The sequence below is a fragment of the Centrocercus urophasianus genome, unplaced genomic scaffold, assembly GCF_019232065.1.
Source record: "Centrocercus urophasianus isolate 14NV4802_14NV808 unplaced genomic scaffold, USGS_Curo_1.0 seq_12, whole genome shotgun sequence".
Classification (NCBI taxonomy): domain Eukaryota; kingdom Metazoa; phylum Chordata; class Aves; order Galliformes; family Phasianidae; genus Centrocercus; species Centrocercus urophasianus.
In genome coordinates, this window is record NW_024884364.1 from 52876068 (window position 1) to 52902019 (window position 25952).

The 25952-nt window shown below is 35.8% G+C and overlaps 1 protein-coding gene across 4 annotated transcripts; it reads left to right on the top strand.

Moving 5' to 3' along the window:
- Positions 1–8096: 8096 nt before the first annotated feature.
- Positions 8097–23520, top strand: CRLF2 (cytokine receptor like factor 2). 4 transcript variants are annotated; one of them, XM_042810951.1, is made up of 10 exons: positions 8097–8238; positions 8354–8639; positions 9215–9310; positions 14701–14812; positions 15846–16018; positions 17355–17494; positions 18546–18708; positions 20909–21023; positions 21421–21505; positions 22392–23520. In XM_042810951.1, the coding sequence occupies exons 2-10, from the start codon at positions 8606–8608 to the stop codon at positions 22662–22664; spliced, it is 1191 nt and encodes a 396-aa protein (XP_042666885.1). In that variant the 5' UTR covers positions 8097–8238; positions 8354–8605; the 3' UTR covers positions 22665–23520. The 4 variants fall into 4 exon arrangements, with proteins under 4 accessions (XP_042666885.1, XP_042666886.1, XP_042666887.1 ...); XM_042810952.1 differs by lacking the exons at positions 8097–8238; positions 8354–8639 and adding an exon at positions 9434–9717 and having other exon boundaries at positions 9223–9310; XM_042810953.1 differs by lacking the exons at positions 8097–8238; positions 8354–8639 and adding an exon at positions 9434–9466 and having other exon boundaries at positions 9223–9310.
- Positions 23521–25952: the final 2432 nt, after the last annotated feature.

A 25952-nucleotide genomic window follows, 5' to 3' on the forward strand; every position in this document is an offset into this window, starting at 1 on the left:
AATTAGCTACAAACTTTTTGCTTTTCAAGCAATCAAAGTGTATTATGATTTCATTTAAAGCAAGGGCTATAAACGAATTTAGATCTTACATGCCTGTGCCATTCTGAGACTCAGAAATTTCTGATGAGGTCCCCAGTGCAGTCAGAGTACTCTGAAGGACCCTGAATGATCTAGGAGTTATCACTACTACTGGTTCTGTGGCACCAGCTGACAGCAATTCTCATATCAGGATTAAAAATGCAGTCTAGCAATCTGAGGATATCAAACATCTGAAATTAGAAGGCATCAGCCATCACACTGACTAAAATTTACGTTTCAGTGTGTTAACTCTAACCAACTTCCTTCTGAAGTTTATCCAAGTACGGCTTCATTCACTACTTCCACTGCTGTGCAGTACTTGGGACTGCATACCCTGACAGAGGGGCAACTAAATTTCAGTTGGAAATGAAGAAATGTCCACAGATAACCCTGTTTCTGCAGGATTTGTACACAAATCTTGAAGAATGACAAAGAAATCCAAATGACCATTCATATGTTTAGCTGGCACGCGTCTTGATTTACTGAGCTTGTATCATTTTCTAAATCACTTTGGGGCATAAGCTGGTATAAATGCAAGAAATTCATACAATGAAACAGGAATTTTATGCCTTGGAAAAATGTCAAGATTCATAACCATTCCCCCAGCTAAATTCTACATTGCTTGATTTTTGGGAGCTATTGGGAATAGGTGAACGGTTGGACTGGGTGATCTTTTAGGTCTTTTCCAACCTTGGTGATTCTATGATTCTATGATTCTATGATTTTTCTGAGTTAAGTGGTGGTAATTATGTGCCTAATATACACTCCTAGTTAACATGCTGGTCTCTATGAGTTCAATAATTGCTTATTCAAACAATACAACAGGCATGTAATAAATAATTGGCATGCATAATTGCCTACTTTGCATCAGCAGTTGCTGTAATTTCATGTAATACATATTATGCATGACCTAAATTTGTTGTTTATTTAAAACGTCTTTTCAATGAACACAATACTTGGCTTTAAGGCCACAGAAAAGATGTTCAAAATATCTTTGATGTTATCAGATATTCTGCAAAATCTGAACTTGAGAGAACTCATGTACATTAAAACTACAATTGCATTATGGAATACTTTTTAAAAAGTGTCAGAAGCAATGGTGATATGTGGGAGTTTTCAGAAGCAGCAAGTTCAGTTAGTTAATGAGATATTTAAACAGTTATGATAACTACAATAAATAGTTCAGAGAACAAGTTCACCAAGCTGAATCTCAGGTACTGGTGCTTCAAATCTTTCTGTGATTGAATTTGCTCTTAACAGTTTTGCATGAACAAAAATTGTGGAAAGCAGTTATCCTGTTTTAACACCTCATCCATTTGGAAGCTGCCAAAACATCAACATCATTTTGGAGGTGAAATCTCCTTTTATTAATTTGTTTGATTGTTTGACTGTTAGTTTCTTTTCCTCCATGGGGATTCAGTGCAGGTTGCAGAAGGAGCATTCTGCTTTTCATGAAGTTAACTTCCAGCTGGAAAGGTATAAGCACTGATTTTGCTATTGCTTCAGCTTGCACCATTGCATTCATATAAGAAGCAGTATAAACCATCTGTCACTTAGTCTTTTTTTAAAGAAAAGGTCAAAAGACTGTAAATAACAAAACAGATCGATTAACATAATTTGACTCAGGATGTTAGCTTTGGCATTCAGCAGAAGAAAAATCCAATAACTAAATTTTATCGTAATGTATGAAAGCAACAGCATTCGCAAGAAGTTGAAAGTAGCATGGAAAAAAAATAATTCTTAAAGTTCTTATCTTTGTTTCAGTATCTCCTGTACAACTGCATGTGCAGATGCTTCTCCGGAAGAGCTTTTAAACTGTGTCCTTATCTCATCTCTATCGGTGTCTGTAGCAGTGGAGTGGAGGGGGGAGGGAAGTCTGCTAAAAATTCCAGAATGCATTTCTTGTAGTTTCCCAGACCCAGTGGATGTACCAGAACACATAGAAGCCTGCAGTACCTTATGAAAGCACCAGCATGAAACCAGCTCCTGCCCAAAGCCTGTTTTCTTTCTCCTTACCAGCAATCTGCATTTAGCAAGCAAAATGTTCCTGACTACCAATCCAGCTTTCTAGCACGTCCATCCCTCACTTATCACCTCTGGGGATGAGGGTCCTCTACAAATGCAGAAGCAAATCAAGACCAAACCTTATTCTTTCTCTCCCCAATCCTTGCTAAAAACTTTCATTAAAATTCCTTCTCACATAGCTAAATAAGAACTGAAAATCATTATTATAAAATCATTAAGGTTGGAAATGACCTTTAAGATCATCTAGTCCATCTGTCCACCTATCACCGGTATTGCCCACTATGTCCCTAAGTATCACATCTAAACATTTCTTGAAGACTTGCAGGGATTGTGACTCAATCATCTCCCTGAGCAACCTGTTCCAGGGCCTCACCACTCTTTCTGAGAAGAAATTGTTCCTAATATGCATTCTGAACCTCCCTGGCACAACCAGAGACCATTACCTCCCACTCTATTAATGTTAAATGGGAGAAGAGGCCGACCCTCACCCCACCACAATCTCCTTTCAGGTAGTTGTAGAGAGCAACAAGGTCTTCCCTGAACCTCCTCTTTTGCACACTGAACAATTCCAGCTCCCTCAGCTGCTCTCCATAAGCCCTGTGCTCAAGACCCCTCATAGCTTTATTGCCCTTCTCTGAACACACTCCAGGGCCTCAATGTCTTTCTTGTAGTGAGTGGTCCAAAACTGAACACAGTACTCCAGGTATGGCCTCACAGAAGGTGAAAATGTGACAGTGACAGTTATCAATCTCTGCCTCAAGTGCGCTGATGCAGTTTCCACATACATGGGACAGAACATTTTATATTCAGAACCGATGCTATTTCTGTCACAACTTAATAGGCAAGTCAGGTTTTGGTCAGCCCCAGCCACCGAGTGACTCACAGGAGAGCATATGAACTAGCAAGACCTCACTTATCTGGAAACAGCCATATAGCTCTTCTCCTTTCATCCTGATTTCAAACTGGTCTTTCACCATTGTGCCTTTCAAGTATTTTTGGATGTATCTCGACATAGTTCAGCCCTTGGAAAATAAAGTAACGCTCTGACTTATCCCGGTGTGGTCTCCTGCCTCCATTATGCAGATACATGGGATGAAATAGCTTTTCAGTGGTTTAAGATTACTGGTTTTGTATTGTATCTTCTTTTTGCACTGGAGACCCTGGTGGCTAGCTTTAGACTGCTTATTGTCATACATAATTAAATACATAAATTATAAATTAAATAAAGGTACACAATTACTCTGCCGTATTCTACAGATTTTTAGTTGACCATATGATAAAACTCACATTGTCATCCTTACATGCTAGATGTGGAACTAGGACAGTATTTTAGTGTGTAGTTGAAGGATCCCGCATGTGACATTAACATAAGTAGGTAAGAGAAAACAAAGAAAAGAAAAAAAGGGACTGATGGTCAAATGTATATTTGATGCAGAATACTTCAAAAATCTAAGATAATCCCAAAAAGCAACTTCTGAATTCTTAATTCCATCCTTCTCTTTCCTGGAAGATAGAAACATATTAGCAAGAAAAAAAACCTGTGATACTTACTACATATATTTTTAAAGATACACATAGCAAACAGGAAATGTAGCAAAATGATATGGTAAAAAGTTTAAAATACATGACTGAGTTGACTCATGAAATGAATTATTTTTTTAATTGAACTGGTAACCCTCTCCAAGATGCTAACTGTTCAATACTTCCTATTTATTTTGCTTACACTTACACCATTTCACTACCTTATAACTTGGATAAGTCATTCTTATATATGTATTTTTTTACGTTAAGTGATTGTTTGTGTCTGATTTATTCTTGAAGCTGCTTATCTTCAGCTGTGGTGGCCATTTAAGTCAGTAAAGAGCCTTATTAAAATTAAGAACTTCCAAACATGGCGTGTACCAAGGCGCCCTCTTCCTTAATTCTATACCACTCAGATTCATTCTGTGGACACCTTCTATGTTCTTTAGCATATAAGATGAGGTCTTAAATGTGGATTCAAGGGTAATTCATTCCAAAAGCAGCTTTTTCCTGCCTTTTGGGCTCATATCTCTGTGATCAAGTTCTTTAGCAGATGCACAGAAAAGGAGATGAATAAAGGGTTCGACTTAAGCAGCTCTCTTCATTTGAATAGTTAGAAAATACTTTGGGATACTTCACTTTTCAAAACTAACTACGATTTTCTGTAATAATTTTTATGGTATGACTTCATCTACTGCAACTGTACCTATGTACTTTTTCAGTGTTACACTTCTCTTGATATAGGCATTGTCACCAGAAGAAATTAAATACGAGACACATGCATAGGACAGTGCTGAATGAGAATGGCGCTGGTAAAAATGACTGTTTTTATGCATGGCTCTCTGCAGTGTTTTTGGCAAGTTCAAACTTTTAACTACATGCCTACTGTGGCTACAACTAGCTCAACAGGCAGTGCATGAGAGTGAATGAAAGCTTAAAGTTTCCAGTAAGTTCAGAAGGTAAGTGCTGTTCAGCAGATTGTAGTGATATCATTTAAATGAATGCAAAGCAGCAGGAAACCTTCAGTGCTTTTCAGTGATGCATCTCTGCAGAATAATCATGCATGGAATCTATAATTATGCTTGCTTGCATTTAAAGTTAGAAAGACAGTTTTCTCACATACACACACATTCAGCTTAATCTTTGCTTCATCTAGAATAATCTCCCTGTCCTTCTTCAGAGTGAATTCTTGCAACAGAGAGATCAACTTGACAGTCTAAGAGAAATGGATTTGACTTCCTATACAAAGTTCTTGGATGTAGCTATTGCATATCTGCCCAGAGAAAGAAAGAAGGAAAAGTTAGTTCAGTTCTTGTGATTGAATATGCCACATTGTCAGCGTGGGATTTATGAAGTAAAATTTACTGGTCCATTACTTGATCATAATGTGATATTCTATCTCTAGGACACATTTTGTGCAGTTCATTTTTCTTTCCTATCAATAATGATAAAAACTTCAGATTCCTGATCATTCCTTTTTTGATCATATCATGTCTTATTTTTTGTGAACTGAAAAAGTATTTTTCTTTCCTTCCTCTTTCATTCACCATCTACCTGCTCTTGTTCCCTGCTTAGCTCCTGTTAGCTGTATCAACATTCCTAGATCTGTCAAAAATATAGTACCATTTGCAAAACTGTAATTTGCTCCCTCTGGAGCACAGTCCTTTGCTTAAAGATATATTTTCAGGAATAGTATTACCTGATAATTCTTGGTGTCTCATAATTGCATTTTTTAGGAAACCACAGGTAGTGAGAAAAGGCAAACAGTCACTCCCTTTTCGTTATTAATGAACTTCTAGACCTTTACCAATTATCCACCCAGTTGCCTTTTCTCCAAGTTGCAAAGCATCAGCCTCTTCAGTTTTACCTCTTACAAATATTGCTCCCTACCTCTGCTTTACCTTGTAGCTCTTCTCTCTCTTCTTTGTACTAGCTGTACAACATGCTTAGGAATTGCTTTAGAATTTCAGATATGCAAATCCAGAGGTGAGATACTACCTGTTTTTTGTTTTTGTTTCTGTTTTTTTTTTCTCCCACCAACATGGAATGATTGAAGTTGGAGATGAATCCCTTGAAAACATTTAGTCTAGCCCTCTGCACAAGTGGGATTGATCAGTTGCCCAAGACTGTGTCCAATTGAATTTTCAGCCATTTTTTTTCAGCAATTACTGGTTTTTTTTTTACCATCTTCACAGTACAAAGTATTTTCTTCAGATTGAATTTCATAATTTTTTTCAGTTTGTATCCATTATCTCTTGTTCTGTCACAGGTCACCACTGAGAAGTTTGGATCCATCTTCTTTACTCCCTCCATCAGTTATTTTATCCACATGGCTATGACCTCCTTGAGCCCTCTCTACACTAAATAGTCCCATATCCAAACCTTTTCTTGCATGAAATATACTCCTGTCCCTTGATCGTATGTGTGAGCTTTCACTGAACTTGATCCATTGAATTTATGTCTTTCTTGTATTGGTGAACTTAGAACTGGACCCATCACTCCAGATGTGTATCACCAGATCTGAGACAATAAGAAGAATCACTTTCCTCAACCTGCTGGCAATACTCTGCCTAGTGTAGTATAGGAGATCATCAATCTTTGCATTACTGGCTCATTTTCATTTTCTTGTCCATCAGTACTCTCAGGTTCACTCTCTAAAGAAGGACTGACATTAGACCTCAACATGAACTGATCCTCGCTGTTCTGCATTCTCAGATGCAGGACTTTGTATTTAATTTTCCTGAGGTTCATGAAGTTCTCTGCCCAATTCTCCAGCTTCTTCAGGTCCCTCATAATGGCTGCACCATTTGGTTTATCAGCCACTTCTGCCAGTTTTACATGATCTGAATACTTGCTGAGGATGCACCCTGTCCCAGCATCAAAGTCATAAAGATGTTAATCTTTATTGGTCACACTACTGACTCCTGTGGTACACCACTAGTTTCTCACCTCCCACTGAACTTCATGCCATTAATCACAACCCAATGGCCCTTCTAGTTCAGCCAGTTTTCAATCCACCTAACTTTGATCCAGCCTGTGTATTGTCGATTTTTCAATGATGATGTTAGGAGAGAGAGTTTAAAATGCCTTATTAAAGTAAGTGCCCACTTCTTTCCCCTAATTGACCTTGCAGTAGAATGTTATCAGGATTGTTGAACATGATTTCACATATTTGGAAATGATTTGCATTATCAGTGGCCCTATCATCTTTCCTGGCTGTATTTTACCAAATCTTTACGCTCGAAGATATGTGTCTTTGAAAGCAATGCCTCCTATTTACTTCCACAGAAACTACAATAGATATGAAGAGCACAATAACACTGTTTGATAGAATAATTCTCAGCTGCAAAACATTATTTTAGTTAGACATAGTCACCATGATTAACTATACATTTTCATCAGCGATGAACAAGAGCTTGCATGCTGCAGTCATAGAAATTTTCACCAGCAGAGGTGACCCACCGTTTCACAGCTGCTATGATGGCATCATTTCTAGGTTCTGAAGTGGCTGTACAAGAGCATGATTTTTTAAAATGCCAGAGACCTTTGACTTTTAATTCTCTAATCTTCCCATGGGTGAAAGATGGGCACCAAAATGCACAGTGGAGATCTCTACATGCACTTCAGTTTGCAGCAGATTACCAAAGAGAACTAGATTCTGCTATGAGAATAAAAGGCTGATCTGACTCTTGTGTACTGAGCTGATTTACCATGGCATTATAGGATTCTCTGTTCTTTATTTCACATACTCTAAGCACACTGGCATTATCTCCTCCTAGTGTTGAAAATCAAAAGCATCATCATTGTAAGAATGGGATTATCTATGTATTTTTAGTGTGTCATCTTGTGGATCAAGGCCAAGAGTAAATATCGAATGAAAGTTGCTCACAGGATATTGTTTGTTTATGTTCTAGGTGAAGGAAGAAATAAACTTGAGACGATTTGCTTTGCTGAACTACATGTTGATCAAAGACTTGATTCACAGTGATGATGACAAAAGAACTGAAAAACTAAAAGGTATAAAAAGGAAGGAAGAACATCTGAGGGCAGCTATCATGGGTAGAGGACTCAGCAGAGGGCCAATGGCTACTTGTGCAGTTTAATATAAATTCCAAATTGATTACAAAAGCACTTCTTTGGCTTGCAGAAATTCAAGGTCAGGCCATAAATAAAAAAGCACCATACTTCTCAGAGTATCTTCTTTGCATTTGTCTCTATTGGCAGTCAAAATCACAAACACTGACTGCAGATTATCAACTCACTCTCATTGTTTTCTTTCACTGTTGCTGAGTGAAGTTGCAGTGCTAGCATTTTTTTCAGGCCAAACATGCCAGTGCTGCATTGTGTAAGAGCCATTAGGAAAACGCACAATTTTTTACACTCTGACCTTGTCCTCACAGGAGCAGTGACCCTGGGGATGTGGGCAAGTTAATCAATTACACATTTAGAGATGTAAACTCAGGGAGAGCAGAACCCTAGGCCCACAGACAACTTTTCAGTTCATGGATTGGGATTATTCATATTTGGAGAAAAATCACACCAGATAATCATGGATTTATTCAAGAAAGCAGAATCTGTTTGAGCGAGTGGTTGGGCAACTCTTCTGGCATGAGAGTAAGTTCTGAGGTGCACAGGCTTCGCTAGATTTGGCCATTTTCTGCTGTTTGTCATCAGCTGCAAAAATAACTGAACCCAGTTCAGTATTTCAATTATCTGTTTCTTGTTCCAGGAATTAATGCCTCCTTAGAGGAACTTGGTCAAAGCAGGGACTAGAAAGACAAAAGAGTAATGCATGTGTGACTGGAGCTTCCAAGACTTGCTGAAATTTGAATAGATCTTCCTGGCATGTGTAATGGATAAATAAGTGAAAGAAGCCAACCCAAGAAAAGTGAACAGACAGATCAAAACTGGTACCACATCATCTGGCTGGGGATTTTGCTGATGTTACAAAACTGATAAGACTCTATAGCAGCACATATATATGCAAGACTATATACCAGCATATAGATGTCCAGGTAATGCAGGAGGAAATACATTGTAGTGCTACCTCTTGTGTAACAGCCTTCTCACCCCCGGCAGCCCACCTTTCCCTGACACAGAAGGCCCACTAATTCTGCCTCTGATCTGTGGACAGAAGTAGCTAATGCCATGTGAAGTGCACCAAGCATGTGGAGTGACAGGAGGTCTTATTAGTAAGTGGGGAGGAGGCAGGCTGCTTGGTCCCCACCTACCCTATGGTCCCCAGGTGTGCTGAGATCAGCGTGCTCAGGTGTATGGTATGGTCACTGCTACTCACAACTACATAATCCTTGTTTGGATCATGATTGTCATCACCTGTAGTATCGTGATAAGATAAAGCAAACAAGTATTGATAAGATTGACAGTCTTATTCTGAGAATTTATTCTATTATTATTATTACATACTGCAAAGAAAGTATGCATACTGAAGTTCTACACTTCTGATTTGTTTGTTGCTAGAGATAGTCATTTTTTAATTTCCTGTAGTCATTTCCTCTAGTTCCCTCCCGTGTCTTGTATAAAGTGATCAAATAGTAAAGACCAAGGATTTTAATTATTCATCTCTTTACAGTCTGTTGCGTCATTCAAACCATGAGACTCATCTTTCAAGAATGTTCAGTGATCTTCACACTGGTCAACCTGGTGGATACTCTATCACAATCACTTGGTAAGTTCAAATCCATTTATGTTTATTTAAGAAATTGATATATTAATTACTAATATTTCTGTGGATAACCTACTTTATATGTTACAGTATTTTTTTTTTTTTTTTTTTTTTTTTGAAAAAAAGAATAAACAAAACAGAAATTGAGATTCAAAAGAGGTAAATGTGGATTCTTAGAAAAAAACAAACAACAAGAGTGATGATGAGAGTAAGAGAAATATACCCAATTTTCTAAATAAAAAAACGAAAGAACTCTGTAAGATTATGTCTACTGTTAAAAAAAGAAATATTCAAATCTTTAAGCAAGAATACTTTCCATACAAGGAATGCATAGATTCTGATAGAGTGGACTGAATCTGAAACAGACTACAGTTTTCTCACTGAAAAAAGTTGGATAAAATGAATTCCAGGTAAGATTTCATCACTTACTATTCTGGAAGAATGAAAGTTGGGAAATATTCAGCAATATTTTGTTCCTGTAAAAACAACAAGGTAAAAATAATTTTAAAAAGCAAAATTAACAAAAGCTTTAAAAACTCATTGTGTGTCTACATGCAAGAACATCTCTGTTTCATGTGTTTGACTGCAGTGCCGTTACTTGTAGTTCACTAAAGATAAATAGAATCTTGAAGAAATCATTAAAAAATCCCAAAATATAGTCTGATAACTTAATACTCATTCATTATTTTATCACAAGGACCCCATCATTCGAGAACTCTAAAGCTATCCCTTCCTCTTATCAACCTATAAATCAACTCTGTGTTCTGCTGTATGTATGATAAGTACTTTTTTTCAGCAATGCAACACTGTTTAATTCTTCAAAGTTAATTGCTCCCGTGAGTTGTTGGCTTTTTTGTGAGGGGACTTGATTCTGCCTTGAGATGCTATGACTTTGTGGGACAAAAGCTGAAAGTCAACATTCTGGTTCTTATTTAATGCAAAATATAGTGATGTCAATAGTTTGTCAAGCTTCTACTGAAAACAAACATACAAATAAAAAAAGCCAAAAACCCAAACCACAAAATCAACCAAATAACAACAACATCAAACCCCAAACAAACAGAAAATCCCTGCACTAATCAATTTGATGAGTTATGAGAATTATACTAGAGTATGCTTTGCTCCAAAACGTCTATAAAAACCTTCTGTTGCTGTCCTATTAATTCTATTGAAAATAAATTTTCTACTCAGTTAGCCTTGAGCACACATTTCAGAAAACTTGTGTGCAAGAGTTTGCACTTTCACTTGCATGTGTTCCAGTTAATGAAATGAAACTGTTCTCACATATGAGTAATTAGAGTGTAGGCTCAGTTTTGGGTATTTCTCTCCATTTGTTTCTATACACAGAACTACTGCACTATGTGTAAGTTCAACATGTGGTTACTTATCAGGTTTCATCAGTGTGAGGAAATCAAAAGTGATTTTTCTTTTTCGTTTGCCTTCAATGAGGTTTCAACTGTTCCTGTACATGTACATTCCACTGTTATCTTTGCAGATTGACATTCTACTTTTTTTTCTTTTCCTTTTTGATCTGTTCCATGACATTTGGGCTTTTAACAAAGTTCCCCTTCAATAGCCAATTTTCTTAGCAATGAAGTTTGAAAAGTGGTTTGGAGGTGGATTATAATTGCTCATGCTCTTGCTCATGGTTGCATCCTTATAATGCATTGCTCAAGGTAATTTCCTTTTTCTTCATCTGTAATAGTACTTTCTGTACACACTATAGCAAGATCTTCCATTCTTCTCCTTCCCAACAAGACCAAGTGTCCAATAGCATATGTGAGATTAAGTCCAGCGTAGAGCCCTACCATTTTCTCTCTGATTTTACTGAAGATTCAGACCTTGATTATTCCTTCTGACTGATGTTCAAGAGTGCTGGTACACATTCTATACTTCTGCAACATACTGTTATCTATCCTCCTAGACAGACTGAAAGGTCACCCTTGAACAGAAAGTTTTTGCCATCCCTTCCTAGGCCTCCTTTCGCTATATTTTTGACCTTTTATCTAAACATTCCCTTAACACAAAAAGTAATTAAATGTGATACTGTACTCCATAGGATCATGATTTAAAATATTGCAGTTACTGTGAAAGATCTGGCACATTAGCTGAGAACAATCCAGGTTATTACAGGTGGATTCATAAAGGAAAAGAGATGAACAGTCCTCGCTCCTCCCTTTCTCTGTATCTCTTCCCACTAACAAAAGATAGGAATGACTCTGCGTCCTTAAGTGTAGGTGATTAAAAATAACATAAAATAAAGATAGTAAAATGAAATAAAGAAGCTAAAAACCTTTCCTGTTAAAGGCAAAGGAAAGATCATCAGTAAGAAACATTATTTTACATAACCTATTCATATCCTCAGTGTTTGATGTCAACTTAAATAAAACTTTAAAAACTTTAATCAGGCTTTGCATCTTTTCAAGTTGAAAAAGCAAGGAAATATAAATAATGCAACATATACATGCTATGTTTTGAAAAGATACACATAAATTTTTTTTGTTCACTGACACAAGAGGCATTTTGTGCCACAGTAATAAGACTACAAATCCCATTAAATTAGAAAGCATAGCATAAAAATTGCACTAACTGGAGATGTGGAAGCACAACTATTAATAAGAAGTTTTTTTCAAAAACTTTTCTATATTATATGGCTGAATGCATTTCAAAGTTATAAATTTATGTTAAGACTTCTGATGAAGTCATTTAGAGATAGAACATAGGAAAAATACATGCCACCAAGTGTTCATTACATTCTGAGTTCCATTTCTACTACATAATTACATTTATTGTGAAGATCTTCAATAATGTATTACCTTCCATTTTAGGTACTGGAGTTTATATTTAAATGTTAAAATGTTGGAGTTCCAAATCATAAAATGTAACTTCTTTTGTTCAGTTTGGTTTTGTATTTCTTTTGAACAGAAAAAGGATCTGATTTATATAGAATGTTAAGATAGTGTGCTCTGAGTAATACTGTGGAAGTCAAGTGGACTACTCAGAAAGTGCAAAGTTTGTTCATAAATCACTGCCAGACTGGAGTCATATCGATATTCTTCTCTGTCATCCAAAAACATGCATTGAGAAACCCAAGAGTTACAGTTCCATATAAAAATTAGTTCCGTACACTAATATTTCTTTTTTTTTTTTTTTTTTAAATAGAACTAATTTTGCTTAATGGAGAATATATATAATTATATATTCAAATATGCTAAATATACATTTCGCTATTTTTATAGAAAATAGAAAATCTGCATACAAATAGTCATGGATCATCATAATATAATCATAACACTATATATACTACATAGCACACACATGCTAAAATTTATTTCATAAAAATTAAAATTTGTTAGTATACTTGCAGACTAATAATCCACTTTCAGGCATTTTGCCATCATATTGGTGGCTTCAGTTAAAGACAAGATGATCTCTAAGACTTGCTGAGGAGCTTGGAGAGTAAGGAGACAACGGCTAGTTTCTTGTACAGAGATAAAGTTGTCTGGATAAAATCCATGTTATGACAGCTTTCAAAATTTTTAAGTTCTGTTTTGTTTCAGTACATTTACTTCTCCATTCTTCAGAAAAACATAACAGTTTTGGTTTGAGAAAACAGTGTAGAACAAGTCTGCAGCCACTAGTTAGGAAACAGAGGACTTCTGTTCAAGAATTTCTCTTGCAGAGGAATACTCACTCTTTTTCTTAGAGCTCTGTGAATAGTGTAGCAGGGATTTGCAGCTACATTTGCTCTTGGATTTCTGTCACACGTGTTTTAAGAGAGATTTTAAGAGAATGATGTAAGAACACAATGACATCTATGCAAAAATGTCTTGATAAGCTTTAATCACAAAATTATTAAGCAGAGATGCAGCCTTAAAAATAGTTAGACGATACAATTATTTGAACCCAGGTGTTTCCACACAGCTTTTTTACATTCTTAGTGTTGATTACAGAGCAAAAGTATAGCAAACTGGAAAATACGTAGGTCCGATTATGATGAATATTCAGGATCATTAACTGTAATACACAGGTCATCAGAAATATTTAAGCAGGGATCAATCCTCTATTCTCCTCTAGGTAGGAATGTTCCTGCAGAAGTTTTTAGTGGCAGGCATTTCATGCCTGGAGACAAGAGCCTGCAAATTTTACCCTCAGAATCTTGTATGTAATATTCATGATATATTTTTGCAGAATCATAGAACCATTTGAGTATGAAGGGACCTTAAAGGTCATCTAGTTCAACTCCCCTGCAATGAACAGGGACACCTACAACTACATCAGGTTGTTCAGAGCTCTGTCCAGCCTGATTTTGTATGTCTCTGGAGACCAGACATCCAATTCCTCACTGGACAGCCTGTGCCAATGCCTCACTACTCTGATCATAAAAAGCTGCTTCTTTATGTCCAGTATGAGTCTCACTTCTTTTACTATGAAACCATTTCCCCTTTTCCTATCACAACAGACCCCGCTAAGGAATCTATCCCATTTCTTCTTATAGTCTCTCCTTAGATACTGATATTTTCTCTGTTTTTTCTTTTTTTTAATTCAATTAAATATAATTTCATATCTTATAGAACTCAAATACATTTGTCTTTCTTCTTGAAAGATTGCTATTGTGGTTTTCTACTCTTTCTGGCTTCTCATTTTTCAAGGTCAGAGTTATCTTCAGCACTTAATTGTGGAATCCTGTTGGACACAAAACTGAAACACCTGTGTCCCCAGAAGGAGCTATAACAAAGAGGAAGCCAGGAGAAGAAAAAAACCAAACCATATACAGCCAGGGAACATCAAATTATTTTGCTTTGAGAAAGCCTATAAGCTGGAATGGACCAAGGCCACTCATACTAAATGCATAGTTCACCTAGTTTTGCTTATCTATTCGGGTATCCTGTGTGTGTCTACCCTATACATCTGCTGTAGGTCTATGCTGTGAGCCCTTGTTTCTTGTGGTAAAGATCAGAGCTTACACAGAGAATCCATGTTGCAATGGTACCCAAAGAGATCTCTTCAGCAGGAAAATCTTACCAGGTACTATGGAGTAAAGCTGGCTTCTTTGTTATTTAGGCACCATGCACAGTCTACACCTTTTGGGCCAGGAACCATTGGGTTCTTTCTGATTTTGCTGCACATTGTTTCATTTTGCTCTTTTGAAATTCCAGTTTCAGTTTCTCTAGAGTATTATATTCTGTCTCCTTGCATTTTAGACATGTTCATGTCACATATATACTATGTATAAGTGTTACATAAATATATATACTATTATATTCTTACATATATATTTTATGATCATCTGAGCCTATGGCATAAACATCTTTGAAATACCGATTGCCTACAAAGATGGAGTTTCTCATACTCAGTGCTGAATTTATATTCTCTGTAAATGTACTGGACAGGTCAGAAAGATGCCATCAGCACCACAATAATCAATTTCAATAACGAGAAAATGCAGATCACGTGGGCAACAAGAAAACTATTCCCTGGCAAGAATGTGTCATTTTATTATATGTGAGTATTGATAATGCCTGTGCTTCTCTCCCTAAAAAATTTACTTTGGGAAGCTAAAATACCAAAAATATTTAAGTCATCTCTGAACTATACATTAAACTTTCTTAACATTTTTGTAATCATTCAAGAGGAAGCTTGTTTATATTCATATCTTGCTACAAAGTTGTATAAACCCGTAAACCTGCTGAATAATCAGCTGTAATAAATCATAGAACAGCTTGGACTGGAGGGGATCATTGAACTACTACTCTCTGCCATGGGCTGGGCTGCCCCCCACCAGATCAGGCTGCTCAGGGCCCCATCCAACCTGGCCTTGAACACCTCCAGGGATGGGACATTCACAGCTTCTCTGGGCAGCTTATGCTATTGTCTCATCACCCTCTGAGTAAATAATTTTTTCCTAACATCTAACATAAATTTCCCCTCTTTTAGTTTGGAGCCATTCCCCTTTGTCCTATCCCACTAGATATGATGATAATAAATACGTGATAATAGATACGAAACCTTCATTTTTTTTTTTTTTCTGCTAAATGTTGATGTTAATTACACTGTTGAAAGTGTTTTTCCTGCATATTTAAGTATGTATATTTTGTATATGTATAAGAGATGTTATTTACGCAACAGAAACTCAATGTTTTGGTTGAAGGTAGTCATAAAGCTTCACATTCACTTCTTTTTCTAGTTGATATACATAAAAGAACTAACAGCACAATCTTGAAAAAAGGCTTATGAAAACGTTAGTTTGAATAAGCTATTCTCTTTTTAGAGGAAAAACAAAACAAGCTAACACAACTAACACAAAGGAAACTTGTTAGTTTTAGACTGCACCAAATCCAAGGACTGGAAAGTCAATGAGGTCATGCCACTGAATTGCCTCAAATCATAATGAAATTTCCTTCTTCAAGTTCTGTATGTGGATTTGTCTTTGTATGACCACTGAAAACAAAACAAAGAAAAATATAGTTGCAAAAAAGAATTAGCTTTTATGTCCTGATATGAGTATTTCTGTTCACTGATATTTTTTAATTTCCAGATTCGAAGACGGCAAGCAGAAATACTGGAAAATATGTCCCACATATCTATTGACACAAGGTTATAATTCAGGATGTCTTTTTAAGACAGAAGGATACACCCTTGCTTTCTCAATCATGAACAGCAATGGAAGTGAAGAGCTTTTTTCTAAAAGACTGAAATCTGATTTCTATAGTAAGTATGTAAAATCAAAACTGTATATTTTGATAGTCCTGGTGTCCCCATTCATTTTCTATTTGTGCTTAATCTGAGAAGAAATCATTTATCTATCTGTACAAAATGCTGTTAATGTATACAATAAGCAATCTATCAGTATTTGGAATTATGGATGCTGATTTCATACCTTTCTGTCATTGATAGTTACATAGGATCATGTGCAGCTGTAACTAGGTGGGATTACTTTGAACAGCAAGATTTGTCCCAAAATGTAGTTTCAAGATTAGAATCAAAATAAAACTTATGGATATACTTGGCATATTGTAGACCTACTCAATATTCATGTCTGAAAACAAATACAACTTGCTAATTTCAAGTCTTATTATAAGAGATTTTATATTCCTGTTTTTACATTTTCTGGTATTGCACATAGATACAGTGCTTAAAGTGAAGGATTTTTTTTTTTTCCTCCTAATAAATACCAAGCAGAAAATAAGGCAGTAAGAAAGAATCTGGAAAAGCCATTGTCATCCAAATATACATTTAGAGCTTATTATGAATGTTTTAGGGAAAAAAAGATAGATCTAAAAACCTGTTAAAATATTTAACTTTGAGAATACTTTTTTGTATCTCATATGGTAAACTAAGAAAAATTGCAGCCTGGTCCCCGAATTTTGGCTATTAAACTCCCACTGATACCAAAATTAATTTCAAAAGCATTAGATAACAAGGCAGAAATAATGGAAGTCTGACATCAGTTTTACAATTAGGAAGGCAAGGCTTCTTCATAACATGAAAAGGAATCAAGGACTGAGAAAGCAAGTGGCATTCTTCTCAACACTATTTCCCACTATTAAAGACTACACAATTACATAGGTCAAACCATTGCATTATCTTGGACCATCTGAAAATAGCAAGGGATAGATTCAGTTGCACACAGGTAGACACCCAGTGTTTTTGCCATATATCTCAGCATATCCCACATTTCCTCCAGAAGATGAATGTATATCTTTTAAGTTTAGTGGTACTGAATTTGTCAATCTCTTTCCAATACAGAAGAATCTTCATTTCTCTCAAACCAAAGGAACTGAAAGAAGATCAGAGTCCTTCTTTAAGTAGTTTCAGGATTTTCCTGAATCGGGAGGACATCTACCTTTAAACGTGACACCTCCAATGGCGAGTAATGTCATAGAGGTACATTTTGACATTTAGTAAGGAAGTTAGCTGCAGAAGTGCATCATGTAAGAGGAATATCCACCTTGCTACTCAGGGAAACATGGAGAGATGGAAGGAATTAATTTAAGAATAAATATTTTTAAGAGGCTATTGCATTTTTTTTTTCTCTTTTCCTTAGTAAAGCCCAATCGACCAGAAAATGTGACCTTCAGTTGGAAGGATGACACTGTTACTGTTACATGTAATAAACCAGAAAGAGGTGTGAAGTGCTTGAGACTTGAGCTTCAGTACAAAAGCAAATATGACAAAGGATGGCAAGTGAGTTGAACATGGCACATTTAATCAATGTTGGAAGGAGCTGGAAATATTATCTCCATAAAATATAAAGCCTGGTTGTTTACTGATTGTTCTCCTCACCTTTGCATTCAAAATAGTTTGTAGGAGAACCCCATTGGATTTTATTTTATTTTTTATCTGTACAATGAACAAAATATACAATTTACAGAGTGGCGTGGTTAGCTTGGTATTTTATAGGTCATATAACTAGAAGGATTATCATGGTGGAAAGGGATAATCAAGGGATAATCAGGCTCACAGGAAAAACTCCAAAGGGAGCAATCTCCAGAAAGTAGAGATTGAAATCTCCTCAGTGGCCCTTAAATGGGGGTTTAGAAGAGGTGGAGCCAGGCTCCATCCCTTCTGGTCACACAGGTGAATTGCCTTCACATGTGCTCCCGCAGTTGACTCATTGCTTGCCAAAGATGATCAATCAGAGGTTCAGGTTGTGATTCAACAATTCCCATACAGATCATAGAAGTCTACCATACAGAAGTCAAGTCATTTACATTTTGAGTTATATCTACTAGCTACACAAAAAACTGGGGACAATGTAAAGGGAAGTTCATAAATACAGAACAGCATTGGAAGATAAAAGCAGAAAGCTGAATAGAGTTAACAGAGAAACAGCATGAAATAAAAGGAAAGAAAAAAGATGATACAGAATTTTTATTTATTCTGGCTAGCTGTTATTTACATATTATTTCACAGACTTAAATCTACCGAGGTACCTGTAGAACATGTAAATATTTTGTGAATTAAAGTTTCTTTTTTTTTATACTGTAAGCAGAAACTGTAACATAGTACTCTGTATGATGTTTGTTAGGCCCTTTAGCTCACTGTCAAATAATGAACAACAGGGATGAATGGGAAAGAATAGGTCAAGAAGAAGAATTCCTCAGAATTCAGAGAAACAAAATTTTATTTCTGAGGTTTTGGTCTACTCCTTGTCCTAGTCATGATCATAGTGGAGTTATGTTCAAGCATTCTGTCTTGAAAGCTGGAATTAACAATTATACACCTTCCTTCTCAGTCCAGAACTTCTAAGTGTTGCAGAGTTGGAGAGCAAGGCTTTGATCCAAGGAAATGCTATTCTTTTCGGGTCAGACTGAAGAGGATAGTACCCTCTTGCAACGTAGTTGATTTCAGCAGTGACTGGGAAGCAGAAACATTTTGGATGAATAGCACATTATTAGGTAACAGCTGTGCTATATTCATATATTGTCTAAGTGCAAACTGTTAAGAGGTGACTGCAAAAGAAGTTCAGAATGTGCAATCAGTTTTATGTTTCACTATGTTCCATCTTCTGTTATCAAAGAAACTTTGTTCCTGATGATTCGTAACACTACAAATTTATGCATTTATCTACAAAGTTAAAAATGTCCTTATTATTTGTGTTACAGTAGTGTCTAGGATTCCCCGGTGACAGTGATGTGTTGCATGCTGTGCATATATTTTGTGCGTACATATTAATATACACACATACACAAATATATGTGGATTTACATATTTATGTAAAACATAAACATACGCAGACACTCTGGTGACAGATGATACATTAACATCAAACTTGAACTCTAAGAAAAACCTTTACGCTCAATTTTTTAAGACTGATTGCTTTAAAATACATCTAGTAGTGCTATAAGACCAGAGTTATAACTGTCTGGTGTTCATATTTGCTGAAAATGGGGGAAACATGAAATGGGAGCAAAGTCATTAACAACATTGCTTTCACACCAGGAAGACCCATTTAACTGTATGTAATTGGTTTCAATTAGACCTTTGGTGGAAACTACTTCTATTGGTTATCAAAACAAAAAACAGATTTATTGTAAAACTGAATGTACACTATCTCAAGGGAATACAGACTGCCCAGGGAGGTGGTGGAGTTGTCATTCCCAGAGGTGCTCAAGAAATGTGCAGATGTGGCATTTGAGGACATGGTTACTGGACATGATGGGGATGATGGCTGGACTAGATTATCTCAGAGGTCTTTTCCAACCTTAAAAATTCTATGATTCATATCATCTAACCACAGAATTCCACCCACTAGGCTCTGTTGGAATTATGAGACACCCAAATGTCCATTCTACCCAGACCTGAGTTTTCTATGATACAACTAACTCACCCAAAGAAAATCAGTATACACAAAGCTAGGCTCAAATCCTGGAGCATAAGAATGTACTACTTGTGCACTAGTGGTAGGAACAGTGCTGACTTCCAGAGAAGTTTATTGCACCATTCAGATTGTGAACCTGCTGTCCTCTGCTGTGGCAGACAATGTCTTTCAGAAACACAGAGGACAATGTGTACCTTTGAGAAGTGAGAACATGGCAGCCCTACCCACAACATTAGACCAGAGGCTATCAGCAGGCATGTATGTGGATGGCAAGTGCAGAAAAGAAAGACAAATAGTTGTTTTGTGTGTCCCTCTATCATAAGTGACCTTGGCACAGCCTCCTAAATGGAGCAAGCATTCCACTTCAGGACTTCAAGGAGTGATTGCCTCCATATCACAGGAAGACATGACAAAAGCTGTTCTCAAGAAAATTCAGCCTCTGAGTGTCTCACTGGATGTTCACAACTTTTCTTGTGACTTTCTGACAGGCTAAACAAAGCGAGCAGGTGGAACAGGCTGCCATAGGAAAAGGAGTGACTATGGAGTACTATTTATAGATTGGTCTAATAATTAACTTAATTAACTTAAGTTTCCATAGTATTTATCTGAAGAGCAGAAGTTCAGTATGAGGAAGTACAGTTTTGTGGTGCCTTTACAAAAGCAGCAGGAAAAACACTGAGAATGCCAAAAGCTGCAAAAACTCATCAGTTCAGATACATACCTGTTGAATCCTGTCACTAGTTACTTTCTGGTTGTTAGCTCTTGCATTTTCTGGGCTTCTTTGTTACATGTGGTGGGGGCATTTTTTGTTTGTTTGTTTTATTTTGAGAAATTAGACATTTAGGCTATGTGCAAAGTCCAGTTACAGCTTTTTATCGTAGGAAATAAGATGTTTAGTTTACATGTAAAATTAGTTGCAGCTCTGGAGGCTGTAGGTAGGTCTATGTAAGACACACCTTAGCAGAGAACTGCTGTATCACCCTTAGTGCAGTGAGAGAACATAAAAATCATCATTCTGAATGCTTCTACTCTTTGCACATATGCACCTTCCTTTGTTCTGTAACAGGTCAATAAAAAAAATAAAACATGATTTTATTTTGTTGCACAGTTTGGGGAAAGATAGCTTTTCTTTTCAGTTTCAAAAGAACAACTGATTTTTTTTTATATTTGTTCCTAAATTTTTATTCTATTTTTTTTTTATTAATAGGAGAAGTCAATGTTCTAGCATGGTTAGGAAACAATAAAATTTTCACTTGCTTTCTTCTGCTTATTCCTAGATTCATGTGATGATGAAAAAAAAACCCAGTCAAACACAGTAATTCTTTTAAGTTGTTTGATGGCAGTACTTCTAATAATATTTATCCTCTTGATCCTTCTGTGTAAATGGCAGAGGTAAGTATAATTTCACTGCTTACTACTACTGTAGAATATATACCTTTTCAGATTATAATTTTTTTTTTCTCTGTGTTTACGTTTGTATTTACTAACTCAGCCAACACAGTAAAGCTTTGACTAGTACATAGAGCAGAACACTGCTGGCTGCCCAGCTGCAAGTTTGCATGTATTCCAGACTTTACTAGGCATGTCATTCTGTTATACTGCATAAATCTCATCAGATGATTGTTTTATTGTAGTAATGTAACAATACTACTTTTTGATACTAACACATATTTACAAGAAGCCAAGGATACTGACATGCAGATCTTATCTGTGGCTTCAGCAATGTGTTGAAGTAGATGTTTGTACGAATGACAACACCATAACAGAACACCTTTTTTTCTCTCTGCAGACTTCAAAAATCTGTTATGCCTACTATACCAGATCCAAAATATATATTTACTGATCTCTTCAATGATCATAGTGGAAACTTCCAGGTAAACATTTTCTTCCTAGCAAACAAGTCTATGAACTTTGCAATGCTGTGAGTAATCTGAAAGCAGCTACCAACACATGTTCTGGGTTAATGTTGATTCAGATGTCCTCTGACCCAAGAGAAAAGCCCTTCCCCCTATGCAGCATCAACAGATCAGCACTATAATACTGCTTTGGTACTGCATAAGAGGAGTTGTTATAGAAAGTGAGAGAAAAATTTCAGGAGAAAATTTAAGGATGTCCAGAGGCACAATATCTGGGGAGATGCCAGAGTGGTATTTGCATACATTCCTTCTAATGACAGTTTTAATCCATACTGAAGCTTTAATCCACAATGCTATATTGCATAACTCTCCATATAAATTTAGTCTGAATTTAGAGTAGATGAGGACTTGGGTCAAAGAATGTGTGAGTCCACCAAGGAAAGAACATAGGGTATTTTACACATTCCAGGTTTTCCAAAGACACTGAGTTCTCTGACAACAGCAACAGGACCTAAGGGAATGGCATGGATCTGCGTCATGGAAGGATCCATGAACCCATGAACACCCTTTCCATCTTAAGCAATTCTATGTTCTATAATTCTATGATCTTTGTGGGTCCTTTCTAACTCAGCATACCCTATGATTCTATGATTTTATGGTTTAATGTGTTCTCTGTAAGTCACAGGATCTTGTATTTACTTGTGGAAAACAGTCTTCCTTCTTGTCTTTCTCGGTTCCTTGCATTATATTTTCTGCTTCTGTATGTTACTCCCTTTTCATCTTCTCCATTGTGGCTATTCCTGGAAAGATGCCATTGTTTAAAGGAAAATCCAGGTCTATACAGACAGATTTCTTTTGATTGACCACTTAGAACCTGCCAATATCAACCTTTTCATTCTCCTAGGAATGGATAGATAAAACTGATCATGCAGTAGTACAAACCAAATTGGAATATGAAGAGCTAGAATGCATCATCGAGGAAGAAAACCAGCAAACAGACAAGAAGAAAAGTGACAATCAGGAACCTAGGGAAAAAATCTTCAGCTTTTCAGGAGCAACTGGAAATAATAGTCCCAAAACAACTCAGAATGCCCGCCTGATGCCAACATTCAATAATACAGTTTCTTTTGCTGTCCCCCAGAATGTAGTGAATGATGACATGTATGTGATGTTATAAAACCTGCATAATTCAGAAGGTATGAGGAAATGATATGTAAGATCCTGATGAGTATATGCAGAGGCTGAATAGAAAATATTATCACAAGTAGAAACGCAAGAAGAAAGATGCAAGTCTGTATTATCTGATTCCAGATAGGTTCTTTCCAAGAACTTATGATCTTATGAGCAGGCTAAATATTTGATGTAAATGTCTAATGATTTATGGAGTTAAGATTTCGGATTATAGTTGGTTTTTATATGTAGGATTTAAGTAAGTCCCATTTTCATGTTAGGGAAGAGAACAAGAGCTGTTCCATGGCACAATTTCAACAGCTGAGATTCAGTCCTTGCGCTTTTGTAGTGCAAACTACATCATTACTATTCTCAAATGAAAAGAAAATTAAGATATTTGTCTCCTAATGGTCTTTGTTTCACAAAGGCCAGACAGCATACTGTTCATTTTCATAGTGATAATATACTGCTTTACTGTATCTCCTTATATTAGAAGTGCTTGCTTTTGTAGCTGCTTCTCCAGTTGTGAAATTTTGTTCTTCATGGTATGCATCAAAAATTTTTAAAAGAGAAAGAATAAGTCATGTGTCTATGAACAGAAAAGGGAGGATGTACACTGTTGAGTTACAATTTATCATGTAAATATTGCTGTGCAGGCAGTTTCCTTCAGAATAGCAAAGATTCATGAACTGCGGTCAGGTCCTTGATATCTTACTGTGTCTCGATGTGACTACCTCAGCTTCTTGCAGAGATCAGGTTCATTTTCTACAATATTTATATTTAACTAAATTTATTTTATTTCAAACTATTTGTAATGCAATGAAGTAGAATTTAAAACTGTAAATAAAAGCTTTATTTTCAAACTCTGTTCTACTGTTTTCTAAAGCTTACCAACTTTTGAATGTGTAATTTTTTACTTAAAATGCCACATACTACAGTTAGGTCTCATAAACAAAATCTGAGGTATTCTGTTAATTACCCTAACATCTAAGCTACATTGAAAACAAATTTTGTAAAAATGTTAAGTGCTAAAACATCTTTTATATGTATATGTAAGGTCTTGTAGATTCATTGTAATTACATGTTGAAATAGTTCCAGATATTTACATGAACATCAATCAGTCGTTTAATGATTTCATCAGTGAATAAAATTTGCCTACTGCATACTTTTATGAACTAATTCATACTGTAACTTGCAGATGACACCTATCATAAAATTACAGAAATTAATATTTTTAGCTCAGCATTTTAATGCCAGATGTACTTGGGAATTGTATACAGTAATGTAGATATATTAATTTCCAGAATTGGTTTCTGATGACCCAGTTTGCCATACAAGGACAAATCCAGAAAATGTATGCCAGTAACTGCAAAACTTAACTGGGAAGACACATTTCTCTATTTTTTCTTGACATTACCTTAGACTTAGTTTACAGTAACAAGAAAACCAAGCTAACAGAGGATTTCCTGAAATCGTGACAATTTTTCTGCCTTTTTTTAAATCTAAATCAGAATTACACAAGCTTTTTGGGGTCTTTTGTACATCTTTGGTACATAATTTTAAATGAATTTTTAAAATAAAAATAATTACGCAGTATTTAAATAGTATAAGAATGCAATGAATTTTAAACAAATACAAGCTTTATATAATTTGATCAGCAGAATATACCTTAGCTCAGATGTTCTTAGATGATATAAACTGGTGTTATTGCATGAGAATCAAAGAAGTTAAATCTAATTACACTTGATATGAACATGTTCCAGTAATGACTGAAGCAATAAAGTAGGAAAGCTTGGAATGTATTGCTTAGCTCCTACATCTTTGAACTATACATACATCTGATGGTCTAAAGATCTAGGTAGATGCCTTAATTTAACCATTAACCATTTTCTGTTTACAAATATTTTTCTATCAGAATTAAAAGTGTTTCATATTGTACTGAAATTTTACTTTGGAAGAAAAAGAAGACAGATGTGGAAATGTGTTCTTTCAGTTGTGTTCTTGAAATGAAAATTTACCGTCATCTAAGATTTTAGTGTGAATGATAGCTTGTATTATATTTTACAGTTATAAAGTTTATTTTTGCATATGTATGCAAACCATATTTACATAGTGTATAACAGATAAGAAATTAAAAATATAAAACTTGCAAATATCTAAACATTTATTTTAAAAACATTATGTGTATGTGTGTATATATATATATATAAATAGAGACATAGCAACATAAAGAATTGCTGAAATAATAAACTCCTCTCCTCATCCTGACTGTCAGTTCTCTGATGCTTACACAGCCATGCACCGTATCTCAAAGCAGGTTTGCAGGGACTCGTGCAAACCAACCTACGAAAGAGCAACTTAACCAGACAGCTGGGAAAAGGCCTGTTCAACTCCCCACAGTGAGAAGAAGGGTATATGGCACCTTTAACATCTTCCCTTTTGGTTTATTCAAAGTTGTTCTGTTTTTCAAATGCACAAGTCCCCCAAATGCTGCAGTTTGTTCTTAATTATATCCCACAGAAAGGCACAAACAGCATATCATATGGTAGTCCAGACTAACTTGCATTTATTCAACAGCAAAATTAAAAGGATGTATATTTATACCTCATGTAATTTATGTACTTGCTATATCAGTGCTGAGCCACATTGAACATCTATACTGTTTGGCTTTTGATGTGTGATTTTCAGTGAGGGGAAGAATAAGAGGAAATCACATTGATTTTTTTAAAAAACAAATAACAGAACTTACTGAAACCAATCTTGCAACTTCTGATGATTTCCCCTTTTTTTTGTTCATTTTTATCATTTTAATGTTTATCAGTCTTTTGGGAAATACACTTTGTGCAACTATGAGCAGAAAATGGTTGCCTCCTTTGCAAGGAATGTAAAAGTTTCTTGCAGTACTGTAATAAAACATTTCAAAACCGTATTTGCTTTTTGTTAATGGCTTATCTTTTTATAACAACTAAACTCAACCATGAAAACACAGTCTATATTTTCACCCTTGTCTTGAAAACAACAGGATAATGATGGGAGGGTCACAGTGAGCTCTTGAAAGACAGGGCTAGATGCAATAATTTTCTTTGCTCATGCGTTGAAGTCACTGAGAAATTTTGTCAGTGCAAGAGGCCAAAGAAATGTTTGGTCAAGAGTAACAGAAAACAATGTTTTTTATCTGAAATTCTTAAAGGATGAATTTTCACATATTTTTTTATCAGTGCTTAAATGCACTCAGAGGGGCATTGGAACACCACAGCTATTTGCCACAGCTCAGAAATGTTACCCAGCATTTGA